General features: G+C 42.3%; 1 protein-coding gene across 1 annotated transcript; it reads right to left on the reverse strand.

Moving 5' to 3' along the window:
• Window positions 1–678: 678 nt before the first annotated feature.
• Window positions 679–19,567, reverse strand: LOC139536875 (uncharacterized). The gene is made up of 6 exons (XM_071337574.1): window positions 18,851–19,567; window positions 15,806–15,925; window positions 13,143–13,295; window positions 7,765–7,856; window positions 7,450–7,570; window positions 679–5,691 (listed from the first exon to the last, which is right to left on the reverse strand). The coding sequence occupies exons 1-6, from the start codon at window positions 19,412–19,414 to the stop codon at window positions 5,320–5,322; spliced, it is 1,422 nt and encodes a 473-aa protein (XP_071193675.1). The 5' UTR covers window positions 19,415–19,567; the 3' UTR covers window positions 679–5,319.
• Between the last annotated feature and the right edge of the window lie 1,235 nt (window positions 19,568–20,802).

The raw sequence follows: 20,802 nt of genomic DNA on the forward strand, positions 1-20,802 counted from the left end.
AACTGTAACTAGGCCACTCAAGAACATTCAATGTCATCTTGGTAAGCAACTCCAGTGTATACTGAGTATAGAAAACATTAAGAACAACTGGTTTTTCCATGACATAGACTGAGTGAGTCCATGCAACTAATTATGTGACTTGTTAAGCAAACGTTTACTCCTGAACTTATTTTTTTATCAATCAATTTGTAAAAACATAATCCACTTTGACATTATGGGGTAGATCGACAATTGAAATATAATGATACAACTAAGCATTTGCATCTGTTTCTTTGGTTAGATAACTACTTCTGAATATGAGAAATGACTCTCCCTACCACAATTCTTTCCAATTCAGACATGTTTCTTCAATAGAGTACAATATGCCACCACAGACGTACTGGCCTTTTATTCCTGTTATAAAATATAAAGGTTCACTGTTGAGCGTTATCACGTTGTTCTACAATTAACTCATCTCCGCTATCCACACAACATAGGAAATGTTACTTTTAACTACCAGCCTGACCACGAACACAATAAAAAAAATCAAAAAACATTACAGTATAATTTGTGCAACTTTAAATAACTTTATTAGAATAGGTTGCAATATTAAAATACAACACAATCTGTCAGGACCCGGTGTGAGAAACAGTCACTAAATAAATCGGCAGAACCCAGAAGATGAGGCAGACACAGCAGTACAAGAGACGGTGGTTTAATCAAAGAAAAGATCTTCCGGCAAAAATATAAATCCACAACGTCCAAAGAAAAGCCAAGAGACAAAAATAGATATCTTCCAAAATACAAAGAAAATCCACAAAGTGGTAAGAACAGCAAGGGAAAAAACAAACCTCAAAAGACTAATCCAAAATAAACAAGAACAAAACCAGCGAACCTCTGGAAAATCCAACAAGAGAAAAAGTTTAACAGCATGGCTGGGGCTGGGTGCTAACTTACAAACACTGAGCAAAGAACTGAGGAACACACAGGGTTTAAATACTAACAAGGGAACGACACACAGGTGCAAACAATAATAGAGCAAGGAAAAAACAGAAGGTACAAAAAAGGTGCAATGGGGACATCTAGTGACCAAAACCTGAACAGTCCTGGCCAAAACCTGACAACAATCACGATTTACTTTCAAATGTCAAATATGTAGCCTACAGTTCAGGAAAATTCTCCTTCTCCCCTCTTCATAAGAAATGACCATGTTTTATTAGGACAAGTCAAGTAATTAATGGATGACATAAATATTAACCCTACACCATTCTTCCATTCATAAAATGTGTACGGTATGGCTCATTGCCATACTAGATTTTCCGCGGTAAACGGCAAAATTGAATACTTTATTTTAGTTGTACAGAATTATTGTCTAATAGATAAATCGCCCTTAGTCTGCACAAGAAGCAAGATTAAAATGTTCCGATGATAACAGAGTCACCGAAGAAGTGTGGCGAGACAGCATTTGCCCCAGTGCTTTTCAATCTGCACCACACCACTTTCAAAGCAGCAGCAGATAACGCCTTCACCAGAAATATTCATCAGCTCAAGTCATAGACTTAGAAAAATGTTTTGCAACAGAAAAGAAAGCAGACGTTTCTTATTGGACAAGTTGACATAGTACTTCCCCCAATTTCAGCCCGTTTTCCTCTGTTTTGTGAATACAACCATGTCCCTGGGATTTCACATGGTAACCGTGGTCACAGTGGTCAGTGGTCCCAGTGGTCCCAGTGGTATTTATATATATAAATACTTTCACCTTCACTTACTAGCTAATGCAGTTAGTTAGTTTAGCCTACTCCAACACCCGGCTCAAAACAGAGAGGGATGCTATGTCACCTAGTTGGCTATGGCTATCCAACACTGGAACTCTTCCAAGTCAAGGAAAGCTTTTGGTTTTACTCATTTATTGCCACTGGTGCCCGCCGGTGTAACTGGTAAACTGCTTGCTAACTGTACACTGTACTGTATGTACAATGTACAGTTAGCAAGCAGTTTAGCAGTTACACCCGAGGGACCTGTACTTACATTGTAAACTTTCATTCATAGGCTAGGTTGTAGCAACCTCATGATGGATATAGGGAAAATTTGAGTATCATGTAGTAGCCTAAACCTATCAATGTTACATTGAGCTGGGTGAATGAAATATGAATGACAGTCATCCAATATGCTGAAATAGAAATAAGGCCCTGCTAATAAAAAAATGATTGTCCTCCCTCATCTTAAATGGCACCAACCGCCACTGATGTATATACTATACATAATTGGATAGGGGCTCATGAGATTAACATGGAGGGGGAAAACAGCGTCTCCATCAAACACATGCTGGACTGTGGTTGTCGTGCCAGGCAGGTCTTGAGGTGGTGGCAACTCGAGCTTCCCCTCAAGGAGACGAGACCCAAAGGTGCTCTCCTGAAACACTCCTCCGTCGCTTTGCCGACCGTATGCCCCCCGTTTACCATGGTGAAACGATGATGGCCATCACATACTCCAAGGAGCACTATGGAGTGGGTGCCCTTATAATTTAAATATTCACTACCTGCTGAAGTAGGTGCCTTGACCTGGATGTGCATTCCATCAATACAACCAAGGCAATTTGGAAAGTTACACACCCTCCAAAATGTGTTTACGATGTCTTTCCACTGGTAATCTTTAGGAAAGCACACAAACTCACTCCTCAGGGCCGTCCAAAGGGCTTTGCAAACCTCAGACAAAATCGCAGACACCGTGGAGGAACCTAGCTTGTAGCATGAAGCCACACTATGCTGAGAACTCCCAGAAGCGAGGATCCAAAGGGCCACCGCCAAACTCTCGGACACCTCCACCGGAGTACTGTGGGTATTCCCATGTTTGATGTAGGGGGCAAGGCGATGAATGAGATCGTCGAATCGGTTAGGAGACATCCTGAAGTACCCGAAAGTGCATCTCCACATTAATGCCATGTAATTTCTGCACAAGTAGGATGAACTCCCCTTCTTGGTGTTTGAGGTCGCACTGACCATCTTCTCCTGCATTCTCTGCGGTTCCCCCTTCTCCGCTCCAACATAAGACACAGCAACTATTCCTCCTCTTCATCGATACGTGTCTCTTTATCATATGTTGCCATTTTGTAATGTTGTGTTGTTTGTATTGTATCGTCCCTATCCTCTTCTTCTACAGATATTCAGAAATGTCCTGCTGAATTGTACATTGATCGTCTATGCTGCCACCTATTGTATTGGATGCGTATGCTACTCTCCGCTCTGCTCTGCTCCCCGAAGTGCAAGAAGTATGAATGCTCTGACTTCTGCAGAGGCCACATTGTAGTAAATGCTGTACAGCCACTGCAGACATCAGGTTGACCAAGCAGAGCCTTTACTTGTGCAAGGACTGACATGACGACAGGAAAACTGATGATGCACTACTCAGTTTTGAAATGGCACCTTATGCATTCTACTATTGCAACATTCAAGAGTAAGTTGAAAGCAGGACCGGGTTCCTTAAAAAATTAAATATGTATTTTTGTTGTCCCCGCACCTCCTTACTAACATTAGCTTCAGTAGCCTATCTAGATAGCTAGCTAGCTAACATGATTAGCTAGTTTGGTTGATGCAATCACGCAGCAAACAGCTAATAATTTAAACTAACTGAATAAATGTGTTTGGCAAAGGATAAAGAAGATGAAACGCTCTGCTGTTGCTACCCAAGGCCAAGGGATACTGAAGTTACTGAAACTGTTAGTCAGCTAGACAGTTTGTTAGTCCAGTAATGTTAGCATATTATCCTATTTCCACTGCTGGTGATTATTGAAATATATTTGTGGAGCAAATTTCACTGACTTAAAAGTACAAACCCTAGAAATTACGCCACAGTGCAGTCTACAGAGACAATATAACACATTTGTCCAACAGAACAGTTGGATGGCTTATGCAGAAAAAGAGAATTGATGGATTACAGCACCACCATAGCTTTCACAAATACAGAGACAGTCAGCCATCATGGCGTCAGTCTTTTCATGCATAGTGACACCTACTGATGTGAACTGATAACGCAGGTTTGGTTAGAATTGAGTGCAATGGAATGAGTGACAGTCGATAACATCTACTTCATGAAAAAATTATCACAATATTATTTTCAAATAAAAATGTTTCAAGTAGATTTAATGATTGACAATATGGATTTTACAGGCAATCAGTTCCTACGGTGAGAAGCAGGGATCCAACCTCTGGTGGGCCAGATGGAGATCAGCACAATGTCACAAGGTTCGTGGTTTTATGACTTACACATAAAAAACAACAACATTGTTACAAATTCTACTGTGTATAATATTAAATGTAACCCTGCCTTGTTACAAATTATACTGTGTATAGTGCTAAATGTAACTCTGCCGTACATAAAGGCTTCAGAATGCACAATAACAAGGTTTGTAGGAGTTTGAAAGGGTTTGATTCACCTTAGGCCAGGAGTGTTTCCAATTCACATGTCCTGACAAGAAAAACCCCAGCCCTATTCATAGAACAGATGAAAAGGGAAGCTATCTATAATAAGAATATTTTATCATAGCCTACGAATAGGACCCAGAGTTTTACCTGACCGGTGCCACGCCACTTTTGAACCTGTGGTGCCACCTCTCAATGTCGCCCTCTGGTTAGATACACAGTCACAAGCAGATTAATTCTCCAATCTCTTAGTCTGATTAAAGGGGCAATCCTTATTTGCTACGGCAACATACATTTAAGCATGTATTGATGGTTTAACGAGAGAAATCGGCTGGCGATAATCTAGTGGCCATCAGTGGTTGCAATTGGCCCTGTTTGTTTACATGTATGTTTTTTACAAACATGGGAGTAAAACAAGCTTATATTTTGGGCTCTGATGGAGTATGACAGTTGAACTAAGCTCATTAGGCATTTGTATGCATTTATATGTTATACTCTTCAAGAATCAATGGGTAGATATCATTCATTTCTAAGTCCAAAAATGTATGTTTCCCTAGCAACTAAGGATTGCCCCTTTAATCAGACACGTGTGACAGTCAACATGACTGCTAGTCATTATAGTAGAAAATGTGTGCCTACAGTTGGAGGAAAAATCTCCAACCCAAATGTAGTATCCAGGCACCAATAGACAGAATACTCTGAAAAATCTTTTCCTAAAGCCAAACAGATCAGAGCGGTGCACAGTACTAGTAGATTGGAGAATTAATCTGCTTGTGACTGTGTATCTAACTATCAGCTCAATGTATCTCTCCCAGTAAGAATCCACAGTCAGAAAGATTGATAAAGTAGCTACCAGTAAATACAGTACATAGATATGAGTTGTAACCCTCCCTTAAATGCATGTGCTTTTGTGTATGATGTGTTATAATAAGTCTATGGTATGAAACCCGTCCTCCAGTCTGCTGCCGCTCGACGACCGCGATGCCTGCAATGCCTGCTCTGCATCCTGGCCACTATGACGACCCGCCTTCCCCCTTTTCAGCCTGTCCCTCCAGGTGACAGGGGTACTTTGGGGGTTGGGAGAGGGGGAACGGACGGGGGTACTAACGGGAACCTGTCCAGTGGTGTAGGTCAAGGGGGTAGAAGCTGGCCTCTGGAGAGGGGGTCTGTTGGTCCTCCTCAGCAGCCCCAGACGGGACGGCTTCCTCTGGGCTTGTTCTGCTGCCTGTTGTTGCTGGCTCTGGAGCTCTTGCTGGCTCTGGAGCTGTTGCTGGAGGATCAACCGGACATCGTCCTGATAAAGGGACGTTTTTATTCATCTCATCATGGTATTCCAGTATTGCAATTGTATTTATATTGTTTATGTTTTTTTGCCCAACGCTGCAACCTCTACCCCCTTAAACACCAAACTTGGTACAACTTGGTTTATATTCTGACTACTTGTCTTTTTAGTTCATTCTGACCTAGAATCAGCTCTGTCCCCTAATTCATAAGTGGTTATGATCATTAGAAAGAATTTGACAGGCTGTTGCTAGATCAGTGGTCTACTTTCCCCAAGATGGTAATATAATATCATGTTCTATTGCACACCTAGAGGGAGCTGGTCTCTCACCAGATGGCCCCTGAGGTCCCAGGCTCTATTACTACAGTATCATGCTAGGACACCAGCTGGTGATATGTACCGGCTGGATGCACTATACCGTGTAAATAATGTACGTGTATTTCATACCCATGCAGGGCCGTGCACAGGGACAGGTGCTTTATCATCAATGCTCTTGAATTCTTAAATAATAACTTCATAATATAATATTAATCATAATCATCAAACTCATGATATATGGCTGGCTGGCGAGTGGCTTGTGTGGATAATGTAGTACATTTGGTGGTTAGCTAGAGTCTAAACAACCTGTGTTGCTGCTGCCCTGACACATATGTGCAACTACTGACTGAAGAAGGGATGGAGTAGAGTAAGAGGGTTGTTGACGCAGCCGCTCCCCTCATTGTGTGTGTGTGTGTGTGTGTGTGTGTGTGTGTGTGTGTGTGTGTGTGTGTGTGTGTGTGTGTGTGTGTGTGTGTGTGTGTGTGTGTGTGTGTGTGTGTGTGTGTGTGTGTGTGTGTGTGTGTGTGTGTGTGTGTGTGTGTGTGTGTGTGTGTGTGTGTTGGGGAAGCTACTCTGAAAATATACAGTATTTACCAAGCTACCCATTAATGACTTCACACTGAAAGAAGTCAGATGTTAACAGAATGTGTAATTTAGCCTACTGAACTCAAAAAGTGGGAAATAGGCACACAAAAAGTGTTTCAAGTGAGATGCCAAAAGAGAAAGGACATTCTTGCCTCGTTCACCCATATTTTATTTTATTTTATTTTTGCAAAAAAAAATAGTGTCTAGTTCCCGTATTTAGCTACACCACTACATGGCAAAAAAGTTATTAACTACTGAAAACACTAATATTAAAATTACAAAATGGTATGAAATTACTTGTCGAACTAAATGTAGTTCACCACTCCCCAACACTGGTGTTACACCATAGGTAATTTGCTATTGTCCCCTGATTAGTCAGAGCTTGTTTTCCACAGTAACATGTTCGTACTGTATGTACTGTATGTCTCAGACATATCCATTTTTTCCTTCCCATAGACTGTGACTCTCTCTCTACTCTCTCTCTCTACATTCTCTCTCTGCTCCCATTACTCAAGCGCTCTTTCACCTTTTTCTTTCAACTATCTCTCTCATCTTTCCTCTTCACTCTACAGTATATCCACTCCATCTACAGTACGATACCCAGAACTCCATCCCCTCTCTGGCTCTTCTGCTCTCTCCCTTCCCTTCCTCCCCTCGTCCTTCTCCTCCCTCTCTCCCCTCCTCACTCATTCTTTCCCTCTTCCATCTTCCTCCCTCTATCTCTCTCAGTACCTTCTTCTCCCCCTCCTTCTCCCTTCCCTCCACCTCTCTCTCAGTACCTCCCTCTCCCTTTCCCTCCCTCCCACTCTCTCTCTCTCAGTACCTCCCTCTCCCTTTCCCTCCCTCCCACTCTCTCTCTCTCAGTACCTTCCAGTCCTCTACTTCCAAAGCGAGCTCCAGTCTTTTCTGCACGGCCTCCAGCAGCTGGTTGTTAAGTAACATCATCTCTGTCTTACTGCGGAGAAGCTCCGCCTCCATGGCCTTCTTCCTGTACAACAGGAAGTGGAAAAAAACCCCATCAACGTCTCATTCTTCTACTGGAAAGATGCAGATCCCTCTTTTAGACGAGCAGTACTGACAACTCTCTTTGCCGTGGTGTGTGGTGTGTGCGTGCGTGTGTGTTAAGTGTGTCAGCCATGTGTGTCTGCATGCATGCACATTCGTGTGTATGTGAATACTCACTTCTCCATGGCATCGTCTCTGTCCCGTAGTGCCTGTTGTAGAACAGCACTGTCATCCACATCATTTTCTCTACGACCCCCGGACTTGGCATCCTTGGTAAACCAAAAGGAAAGAGTGGTCGGGAAAGAAAGGAAGTTTGTATAATTGACATTCATACGGTCATTGAGATAAAATTGTGTTTCTTGCAGTGGAAGTCGGTGCCTTTTAAGACGATGGAGGACAATTAATTAATTTCTTGAGCATGGCCTTATTTCTATTACAGCAAATGTGATGACTGTCATTCATATTCCATTCACCCAGTTCAATATAACATTGATAGGTTTAGGCTACTACATGATACTCAAATGTTCCCTATGCCCATCATGAGGTTGCTACAACCTAGCCTATGAATAAAGGTTTACAACGTAGATACACACAGGTCGAGAGAAACATTTGAAGTGACACATGGACAGACAGTGACACATTCAGGACCACCTTGGACACTCTTGCCTGCATCTATCTAGGGTGTAATCATTGTTCCAACAGTTGCAAACGAGTGCAGATGCAGCTATGTTTATCCCTGTTTCATTCTGTTTGCTTTTGTTTAAGAAACGTTTTTCAACAGAATCTGAGAAATGAATACACCCCTGATCACACGTAAACACAGCTCACTTTCATAGGAGCCCCATTGTATTCCTTCTCGCATCTATGAGCTCTACTCCTCTCACCTTTTCCCTTCATTTGTGGACTTCAATGGACAACACATCAGCTCTATGTGACCAGGCAAAAAAACTTTCCAAGCCAAATCATATCATAACCGCTACACACAGCCTACATCGTCGTTACCATATTAGCTAAAATAACGTCATAGTCAACATAGCTAATATAACTAACGTGTTAATAAACCCACTACAACCATGTAGTAACGTTACAGTCTATAGTCAGTAAGCAGTTTAGCAGTAACACTGTCATGCCAAATAGTGTCCCCCGGCCAAACTGTGTCCCCTTCTGCGTCACAATAGAATTCGATAAGTTCAAGCTTCTGTTGCTAGGGCTGTGACTAAAACTTGAAACATTTTGACCGGATTACGTAATGAACCAAGTGTCCACTGCTATGCTGGTTGCTTGGCTCTATTTTACCTCGTAGTGGTCGCGAAGGAAGGAGGATCCGGGCAGTTCTATCTTCTTCTATTTCACTGCATAAACGCTCGCTCAGTCCAAACAAAATTATTAGCTCAGAATAGTTCTCCAAGGACGGTGTTTTTGACGGTGACGACCTGCTGACTACCTGCTGCTTCAGAGGACCGAAACGACTGGAAAGAAAACACTTTGTTTACCATGTATTTGTCTTTATATAAGTAAATATTGTTATGTAGGAATACATATTTTAAGCGGTTTTTAGATTGACGTTGCTAGCTACTGTACTTATATACCTCAGCCTGCCTAGTCAGCTAGCCAGCTACAGTAGCCAGCTAGCTAGCCAGACAGTTTTATTTAGCTAACATTAGCTAGCTAGCTAGCAAGCTACTGTAACTGTTAATGCAGCTTTTTGTTTGTATGTAGTTGCACTTCAATGGCATCCCTCTGGGAGATTTTCTTTTATCTTTCCAACCAGGCAAAGTACTATGAAGACAGCACTGATCTCGACAAGAGGCGCAACATGCAGAGAAATTCACTGTTCAGGGTAACGTTAAGCAGTTAACTTCTATTAGATAACTGGGCGGATTTCGTATGGACAACCATATTCCATCTAATGTTAACTAGTTGCTAGCTATACATATAGTTCAGTGGAGGCTGCTGAGGGGAGGATGGCTCATAATATGTCTGGAATGGAGTAAATGGGATGGTATCAAACATGTGGTTTCCATGTGGTTGATACCATTCAATTGACTCCATTCCAGCCATGATTATGAACCGTCCTCCCCTCAGCAGCCTCCACTGGTATAGTTATATGTCTGTCATATTGAGGTGTCTAGCTATAAGTTAAACCTGATCAATCAAATTAATAGGTGTAAATAACCAATTATGGTAATTCCAAATGCTCTTAACTAGGTATCTTCGCTAGACAGACAGTGGGGGGGGGAGAGAAAGGATGAAAGTGAGAGAGGGAGGGAGAGAGAGGTGGGAAGAGAGTGGAGGACAGAGAGAGAAAGACAGCAGTGCAAATGTACTTAGACTTGAGTATTTCAACAACTCTTCTTTTCAAACTTGTTAGGCAATCATATCTACCTACGGGGAAAGGATGGCCAGCGACACAGGAGGGTGATTTTTACTGAGGAGGAGAAGGAGGCCGTGCTGACCGAGATGCATGCTGGTCATTTCAGAGTGAAGCACATGATTTCTAAAATCAACCTACACTTCTTCTGACGGGGAATTGTCAATGAGGTGGACAGCTGGGCAAGTGAAATAACCTTTTGTTTATCAATCAATCAATCACATTCCATTATATCAGAAATTATTATGAGTTCAATGAATGTCATATCAGAGAGCACACAATGTTTCAATTTGTCACTTTTTGCTTAAAGGTCAGTACCCTGTCTAGCCTGCCAGAAGATTGAGAGGGTGAAGACTGTGGCGCCGGAGTTGAAGCCCATCAAAGTTGTTTCACCATGGCACATGATCGGTAAGTGTCCTTTTTTATTACATCATCTACAGCTAATGTTGTTGTCATTATCTGCTAAGAAGGTTTTCTTGCTCTATCATACCAGGCACATAATATGTGAGAAACACAGATGAACTAAATACACGAGCACTGCAAACACTCAGAACAAAGAGAGTAGCAGTGCCTGGACTTTGCAGTCTCCCTCTTCACGTCCCCCTTCTGAGACTGACAGTCTGTTGAGAACAAGTGACAGGCAGAACCTCCCACCCACACAGCAACCACCTCCTCTACATTCCACACACCAGAATTCAGTATTTTAGTCTATGATTGCCATGTGAGTGCACAACAAATCTGTGAAAATAAATTAATGACACAACTGTACCAAAAACGATGTAAGTTTATGTATTAAAATCTTAAATAATGCCAGGTTGGTTTTCACAGCTGTTTCACAAGGTGTTCATTATTGTAAGTTGTGAGGTATCCTTTGATGGTATTTATTTGTTCCACATTATTCATTGTTGTATCTTAGGACCTACAATAGAGACATATATATTCAACCACAAGGGTGTACTAATGAGCTACGCGAGATATATATATATTTTTTTATCATAATAGAGGATTACTGAAATTATATTACTTCAGTGTAGATAAGGGAAGGTTAAAATAAAAACATGACAGCCAGACAAGCCAGTTATTGAATCAATCTGATTTGCATATGAATGGAGTGGAAATTAGCTATTTTCCTGATCTGTAAGGTAAGTAACTTGAATGTGTGCAGATTACACGTTTTCTTTGCCATTTCCGAAATGTAGCAATGTTTAAGACATGGATTTCGTTTTATTATGTTAGGAAGGTACCCAAATTAAGTTTTACATTTATTGGCTAAACATAACTTGTTTAAACAGCGAAATTGTCGCGGAAATCAGCCTTGTTTGCTTAGCGATGATGAAAAGAACGTCTTTTAGGCTGCAATGATCTCCAAACGTCTAATCATTAGGTCATCACACTGTTGATATAGCAACGGACGGTAATAGTTTATCGAATCCCATTGTAAATCAGAGGGGGATACTATTTGGCTGGGGAACATTATTTGTCATAACAAGCCCCGGTGGGCATAAATTAATAAAACCAGAAGTTTACTTTGACTTGGAAGAGTTCCAGTGATGTGTTGGCTAGTCATAGCCAGCTAGTTAATAAAATGGGCTTAACTAGCAAGCTGCATATGTTAAACTGAAACAAAATGACTCTCTCTCTCTCTTACTTCTCCTTTATTTTTAAGAAATGAATTTGTTAAAAACTGTTCAACTATTGTGTTTCTATCTCTTTGAGTTAACTACTCACCACATTTTATGCAATGCTGTCCTAGCTAGCTGTAGCTTATGCTTTCAGTACTACAGTCTATTCTCTGATCCTTCGATTGGGTGGACAACATGTCAGTCCATGCTGCAAGAGCTCTCATACTTTTTGTTTTTAGGTATGTTCTTAAAACTGCGTTGTTGGTTAAGTGCTTGTAAGTAAGCATTTCAATGTAAGGTTGTATTCCAAATAAAATGTTATTTGATAGGTTGGAGGACATACTCTGGAAGATGTAATAATTAGATATCCCTCTTGTGGTGTGGGGGCTGTGCTTTGGCAAAGTGAGTGGGGTTATATCCTGCCTGTTTGGCCCTGTCCGGGGGTATAGTCGGATGGGGTCACAGTGCCTCCTGACCCCTCCTGTCTCAGCCTCCAGTATTTATGCTGCAGTAGTTTATGTGTCGGGGGGCTAGGGTCAGTCTGTTATATCTGGAGTACTTCTCTTGTCTTATCCGGTGTCCTGTGTGAATTTAAGTATGCTCTCTCTAATTCTCTCTTTCTTTCTCTCTCTCGGAGGATCTGAGCCCTAGGACCATGCCTCAGGACTACCTGGCATGATGACTCCTTGCTGTCCCCAGTCCACCTGGCCGTGCTGCTGCTCCAGTTTCAACTGTTCTGCCTGCGGCTATGGAACCCTGACCTGTTCACCGGACGTGCTACCTGTCCCAGACCTGCTGTTTTCAACTCTCTAGAGACAGCAGGAGCGATAGAGATACTCTTAATGATCGGCTATGAAAAGCCAACTGACATTTACTCCTGAGGTGCTGACTTGTTGCACCCTCGACAACTACTGCGATTATTTGATTTGATTTGATTACTGTGTAAGTCTATAGAAGAGGGTGAGAGCCACGAGCCTTCATTGGTTTTGTATTGAAGTCAATGTACCCAGAGGAGGAGCTAGCTCTCCTCCGGCTACACCATGGTGCTACCCCACAGAGTGCTGTTGAGGCTACTGTAGACCTTCATTGCAAAACAGTGTGTTTTTATCAATTATTTGGTGACGTGAACATATTTAATATAGCTTTATCTAAAAAGGATAACCTTTTAAATGTTTTACCATTTTTATGAAATTCACTGAGAAGGACGGTCCTCCCCTTCCTCTGAGCAGCCACCACTGGTTTCTTGGTATCGATGGTTCTTCTGCCTAAATTGTTTGCTAATATATTCTGATGCGATTTAAACTCCCCTGAGAGGTATGATGAGCACAAGACTGTGTCATAATTCACTAAAAACAAATTGGAGGAAATATTTTGGAACCCAAAAACTTAAATAAATGTTATTGTTTTGACAATCAGGTAGCAACTCCTCAAAATATAGTCTGAGCTCACCTGTACTGTGTGGCTGAGACCTGTGAGCTAGTTTAGACTCACCCTGTGCTGTGTGGCTCAGTGCTAGTTTAGGCTCACCTGTGCTATGTGACTCAGTGCTAGTTAAGACTCACCTGTGCTGTGTGGTTTAATGCTAGTTTGTGTGCTACGTTCCGCAGCAGAACCAGTGCTGTATCCAGACTGTTCTCCTGACCAGAGGGTTCTACTGGGCTGGACTCTGTCAAAGGAAGCAACAACCTCAGAATGGAGTGAACCTCCTCTGTAACCTGCAGAGAGAGATAGGGGTAGCAAGGGAGGGGTGGGGGTAGAGAGAGGGGGGGAGAGAGAGAGGTGTCAGCTAGAAAGATGTGTCGGCATTGAGTAATTGTCTCTGGCCCCCTCCCAGTTAGGGGGAGTGATGAGCTCTACAGCAGTCTCACAACTCAATCGCTGGTTGAAAACCTTTTTCTGCCCCTCCCAAAAGATAGAATTTGTAGATAATTGGCCCTCTTTCTGGGACTCACCCACAAACAGGACCAAGCCTGGACTGTTGAGGAGTGACGGACTCCATCCTAGCTGGAGGGGTGCTCTCATCTTATCTACGAAAATAGACAGTGCTCTAACTCCCCTAGCTTCACAATGAGATAGGGTGCAGGCCAGGCAGCAGGCTGTTTGCCAGCCTGCCAGCTTAGTGGAGCCTGCCACTAGCACAGTCAGTGTAGTCAGCTCAGCCATCCCCATTGAGACTGTGTCTCTGCCTCGACCTAGGTTGGGCAAAACTAAACATGGCAGTGTTCGCTTTAGCAATCTCACTGGAATAAAGACCTCCTCCATTCCTGCCATTATTGAAAGAGATTGTGATATCTCACATCTCAAAATAGGGCCACTTAATGTTAGATCCCTCACTTCCAAGGCAGTTACAGTCAATTAACTAATCACTGATCATAATCTTGATGTGATTGGCCTGACTGAAACATGGCTTAAGCCTGATGAATTAACTGTGTTAAATGAGGCCTCTCCTCCTGGTTACACTAGACACCATATCCCCCGCGCATCCCACAAAGGCGGAGGTGTTGCTAACATTTACGATAACAAATTTCCATTTCCATTTAAAAAAACGACGTTTTCGTCTTTTGAGCTTCTAGTCATGAAATCTATGCAGCCTTCTCAATCACTTTTTATAGCTACTGTTTACAGGCCTCCTGGGCCATATACAGCGTTCCTCACTGAGTTCCCTGAATTCCTATCGGACCTTGTAGTCATGGCAGATAATATTCACATTTTTGGTGACTTTAATATTCACATGGAAAAGTCCACAGACCCACTCCAAAAGGCTTTCAGAGCCATCACCAACATGTTTCTGGACCTACTCACTGCCACAGTCATACTCTGGACCTAGTTTTGTCCCGTGGAATAAATGTGGAGGATCTTAATGTTTTTCCTCATAATCCTGGACTATCGGACCACCATTTTATAACTTTTCAATCGCAACAAATAATCTGCTCAGACCCCAACCAAGGATCATCAAAAGCCGTGCTATAAATGATTTTATGACCACTATTGTTTTCACTATCTATTTTACCTCTTGGTGATGTTTAAATTTTTTTTTTTTTATTTAACCTTTATTTAACCAGCTAGGCTAGTTGAGAACAAGTTCTCATTTACAACTGCGACCTGGCCAAGATCAAGCAAAGCAGTTCGACACATACAACAACACAGAGTTACACATGGAATAAACAAACATAGGGTCAATAATAGAGTAGAAAAGTCTATATACAGTGTGTGCAAATGAGGTAAGATAAGGGAGGTCCATTTGCACACATTGTATATAGATTTTTCTATTGTGTTATTGACTGTATTTTTGTTTACTCCATGTGTAACTCTGTGTTGTTGTTTATTGTCGCACTGCTTTGCTTTATCTTGGCCAGGTCGCAGTTGTAAATGAGAACTTGTTCTCAACTGGCCTACCTGGTTAAATAAAGGTTACATTTAAAAAACTAAAATGTTAAAAAATCCCTAGGAGGCATGCGTCACTTGAGTGGGTTAAGTCACTGACGTGATCTTCCTAGCCGGGTTGGCGCCTCCCCTTGGGTTGTGCCGTGGAGGAGATCTTTGTGGGCTATGTTCGGCCTTGTCTCAGGATGGTAAGTTGGTGGTTGGAGATATCCCTCTATACAACCACTGTGATTATTATTATTTGACCCTGCTGGTCATCTATGAACATTTGAACATCTTGGCCATGTTCTGTTATAATCTCCACCCGGCACAGCCAGAAGAGGACTGGCCACCCCTCATAGCCTGGTTCCTCTCTAGGTTTCTTCCCAGGTTCTGGCCTTTATAGGGAGTTTTTCCTAGCCACCATGCTTCTACATTTACATTACACTTCTACACCTGCATTGCTTGCCGTTTGGGGTTTTAAGCTGGGTTTCTGTACAGCACTTTGTGACATCAGCTGATGTAAGAAGGGCTTTATAAATACATTTGATTGAAATTTGATTGAAAGAGGGGAAGAAAGTTCAACATATACACAGACTTCTAAAGGTGATGTGCTCCACAGAAACCAAAATGATTCAATCCTTGTGTGCAGTAAGACATACTCCTTTCCCATACAGTTATCAGCATAATCCATTCAAGCCCTATTGTTGTCTTGTTGTTATTCAACCTCTATATATAACACTGTTTCTGTTTCAGTGATTGTATGACCTTTGAAATGACCTTTGAAATATCTGGTTCTGCTTGAATGCTCTGAATGCTTGGCTGTATTTGAAATGTGTGTGCGCGTGTGTGTGCGCGTTACCTTCGCTCTGTGTTGACTCCATCCCAGTCCCTCTCTGTTCTCCTGTAGTTTGTCCACCTGAGCCTTCAGCTTCAGACTGCGCCTCCGAGATAGCTCTACCTCCCGACGCACCTCCTTCAACTAAACACACAGAAGCACATTTGTAAAGAAGCACGTTAATCAACTTCCTACAAGAATTTCCCTTTTCACTTCAACTAGACATACACAGACACAGTGTTACATGCAAACACACAGACATAGACACAAACCACCTCCCGAGCCACTCGCACATATGCACATAGACACACACATGCACATGTACACAACCTTTCTCTTAAAAAAACTCGGACACAGTGGTAAAAAGAAACCCTGCTAATCCAGATTCCTGAGTGAAATATCAGAGATTGAGAAATCCTGTTGTACTGGATATGCGTATAACAGCTCATCACACACACACACACACACACACACACACACACACACACACACACACACACACACACACACACACACACACACACACACACACACACACACACACACACACACACACACACACACACACACACACACACATTTGCATAGACACATACAGTACCAGTCAAAAGTTGGACACACTCCTTCCAGGGTTTTTCTTCATTTGTACTATTTTCTACATTGTATAATAATAGTAAAGACATCAAAACTATGAAATAACACATATGGAATCATGTAGTAACCAAAAAAGTGTTAAACAAATCAAAATATATTTTATATTTGAGATTCTTCAAAGTAGCCACCCTTTGCCTTGATGACAGCTTTGCACACTCTTGGCATTCTCTCAACCAGCTTCATGAGGTTGCCACTTGGAATGCATTTCAATTAACAGGTCTGCCTTGTTAAAAGTTCATTTGTGGAATTTCTTTCCTTCTTAATGCGTTTGAGCCAATCAGTTGTGTTGTGACAAGGTAGGGGTGGTATACAGAATATAGCCTTATTTGCTATAAGACTAAGGCCATATTACGGCAAGAACAGCTCAAATATGCAAAGAGAAATGACAGTATATCATTACTTCAAGACATGAAGGTCAGTCAATGCGGAAAACTTGGAAAGTTTCTTCAAGTGCAGTGGCAAGAACCATCAAGCGCTATGATGAAACTGGCTCTCATAAGAACCGCCACAGGAAAGGAAGACCCAGAGTTATCTCTGCTGCAGTTCATTAGAGTGTCCACCCTCAGAAATTGCAGCCCAAATAAATGCTTCACAGAGTTTAAGTAACAGACACATGTCAACATCAACTGTTCAGAGGAGACAGCGTGAATCAGGCCAACATAGCCGGATTGCTGCAAAGAAACCCCTACTGAAGGACACCAATACTAAGAATAAACTTGATTGGGCCAAGAAACACAAGCAATGGACATTAGACTGGTGGAAATCTGTCCTTTGGTCTGATGAGTCCAAATTTGAGATTTTTGGTTCCAACCGTCATGTCTTTGTGAGACTCAGAGTAGATGAACGGATTATCTCCGCATGTGTGGTTCCCACCGTGAAGCATGGAGGAGGAGGTGTGATGGTGTGGGTGTGTTTTGCTGATGACACTGTCTGTGATTTATTTAAAATTCAAGGCACAATTAACCAGCATGGTTACCAAAGGATTCTGCATGGATACACCATCCCATCTGGTTTGTACTTAGTGGGACTATCATTTGTTTTTCAGCAGGACAATGACCCAACACACCTCCAGGCTGTGTAAGGGCTATTTGACCAAGAAGGAGGGTGATGGAGTGCTGCATCAGATGACCTGGCCTCCACAATCACCCGACCTCAACCAAATTAAGATGGTTTGGGCCGATTTGGACCGCAGAGTGAAGGAAAAGCAGCCAACAGATGCTCAGCATATGTGGGATCTCCTTCAAAACAGTTGGAAAAGCATTCCTCATGAAGCTGGTTGAGAGAATGCCAAGAGTGTGATTTGTTTAACACTTTTTTGGTTACTCCATGATTCCATGTCTTTTTTCATAGTTTTGATGTCTTCACTATTATTCCTCAATGTAATTTTTTTTTTTTTTTTTAACTCTTGAATGAGTAGATGTGTCCAAACTTTTGATTGGTACTGTATATATGCATGCACACACAGCAGGCCGCTCACTCCGGACGGGTTGCATCACTGCCTGGTATGGTAACTGCTCGGCCTCCGACTGCAAGGCACGACAGAGGGTAGTGCATACGGCCTAGTACATTACTGGGGCCAAGCTACCTGCCATTCAGGATCTATATACCAGGCGGTGTCAGAGGAGGGCCCTGAATATTGTCAAAGACTCCAGCCACCCTAGTCATAGACCGTTCCCTACCACATGGCAAGCGGAACCGGAGTGCCAAGTCTAGGTCCAAGAGGCTTCTAAACAGCTTCTACTCCCAAGCTATAAGACTCCTGAACATCTAATCAAATGGCTACCCAGACTGTTTGCATTGCCACCCCCCCTCCCTCTTTTACGCTGCTGCTACTCTCTGTTGTCTATGCATAGTCACTTTAATAACTCTACCTACATGTACATATTAATACAATTACCTCGACTAACCGGTGCCACTGCACATTGACTATGTACCGGTACACCCTGTATATAGCCTCGCTATTGTTATTTTACTGCTAGTCTTATTTTTGGGGGGTATTTTTCTTAAAACTGCATTGTTGGTTAAGGGCTTGTAAGTAAGCATTTCACTACACCTGTTGTATTCGGCGCATGTGACTAATATATTTTGATTTGATTTGATTTTGATTCGATAAGGGCTCAAAGAGAGACAACAATATTCCCACATATCTCCTTTAGCAACCATACACAGCCACGAATCAAACCTGTCTCCATGAGCTGATAGCATTATATAGCACCGTATCACACAGTATTGCACGCTGGTACTGAACGAGGTGACTTGTATTCTAGTGCAAGATATGTTCTGGTGCAAGATATTTTAATACCATAACATTTACTGCATCAAATGACATTGAATGCACATTTCTGGCCCCGCAACACACACAAACATAATCTCTCCTTTTTGTTCTCTTGCTCACTCTCTCTCTTTCTCTCTCACCGTGTCTGAGACTGGTCCTAGTGTTCTGCGTCTGTTGAGCGGTCGTCCACTCCTGATGAGGTCCGGTAACATTCCATCGATGTAGCTCTGTCTGGAAGTACTCCTATCTTCACTGACCGCATCAGAACCGTCTCCATCTCCCTCAATGACCACGGTCAAACCATCTGGACCGTCATTCGCTACGGTCAAACTGTCCCTGACCACAGTCAGCTCACCAGACCCATCAGGACCAGCATCTTCTATTGTCAGAAACAGCATTGAACAATCATCGATCATAGACGTGGTCAATGGTTCAGGACCGATGTCCCCCTCTTCAGTCAGGGAAATCAACCCTTCTGTTACCACATCCTCCTGCTCTGGTTTGGTCGTGGTCGAGCTTGTGTCTTTTTGAATTTGTGATACATCCCTCACTATTGTAGACCGTGTGGTTGAACCATCCCTGACCGTGCCAGGCCGCTGTGGTCCATCTTCCAGTGTGTCCAGGGAGTAGCAGAGGCGTTCCATGGCAGTGAACCGTGGTCTCAGTCTCTTGTTTAGGACGGAGAAAGCTATAGGATCTCCCATGGTCTAACACAGGGGTCACCACCGCCAGAACAGCAAACCAACAAGAGAGGAGAGTTATAGAGAAAGAATGGAAGAGGAGCACACAATCTCACTCGGATATCAAAAAACGGACTGCCAGTGAGCAGAGGATATGACAGAGTGAGAAAAAAAGAGGAAGAGAGAAAGAGAAAAAGAGAGGGGGGGGGAACACACAGAATGTCTAACAACTTGTTTTTCCTGAACATTTAGGGACACGAATAGGACAAAAACATCTCATGTGTGATGATGTAATTGTGTGATGTCAGAAAAGGCTGCACCCTCACCTTACTTTCCTTCAACTTCTGTTTCTATTGCTACAGTGAAGGTGTCGCCTGGATACGGATATGTCAACATGTCAGGGCTTGAGGGAAGTGGCCCTTTGATTTCTTAACACAATCAGACACAGATTACAGGCATCAAGCACAACATCTACCTGTTTATACTGCCCTATTATCTGATAGCAAATGTTTTGCTACACAGATACCCATTACAGAGGGAGGAGAAGAAAGTGTGTATGTGAGAGAGAAGAGTAAAGAGAGGGGGAGGGACAGAAATAACAAAAGAGGGGGACAGAGAAAAAGAGAGTGAAAAAAATGAGGGAGTGGATTAGAGATAAAATCAGTCTCAGATAAAATCTGTTTCAGTACAGATTGACTTTCTTTGGACATGGTAAAATATGTTGAAAGAAGAAGAATAAGGAGAAGTGCAAACCCGCCATGACTACATCCCTTCCCTAATGTGTGTCCAACTAGGAATCCAGAAACACCACTTTCTCACCGATACTCCTGATAAATAATCATTTTGACACAGTGGAAGGAGGCAAAGAATGTGGGATCTGTTTAGCCCCTGTAGAAGAATGCCCAGTGTGTGTACAGCAATGCTCTGTGGCGTTATTCTCATTTGTTCCGTCCCAGTAACCCCCTCTGTCTCACAATGAAACCAGAAAACCCCTCAGCAGCCATTCCCTCCACAGAGAGTAAACAAGATTTATTTATTTATTTAATTTAACCTTTATTTTATCAGGGAGTCATACTGAGACCAAGGTCTCTTTTACCCATGAGCCCTGAATTACATAAATTACAGAAAATACACGCATCAAAAATATAACTGCAAATTGCAAGCAGAAAGAAAAACACGGTCATAAAAATCAAACACTTTCATCAGTAATAAGGTCCTCAATCAGCTTTCTGAATTGCCCTAGAGACACCAAAACATCAAATGTAAGATAAAAAAAAAAAAAGATTGTTCCACAAATAAGGTGCAAGACAACTTAAAGCTGATTTACCTAACTCAGTAGATACCAAGGGAATTTCCAGAGGTAACCCTCCCTGAGACTGGGTGTGGTAACTCGTATGTCTAAAGTTCAGTAA

The sequence above is a fragment of the Salvelinus alpinus genome, chromosome 13, assembly GCF_045679555.1.
Source record: "Salvelinus alpinus chromosome 13, SLU_Salpinus.1, whole genome shotgun sequence".
NCBI classification, from domain to species: Eukaryota; Metazoa; Chordata; class Actinopteri; order Salmoniformes; family Salmonidae; genus Salvelinus; species Salvelinus alpinus.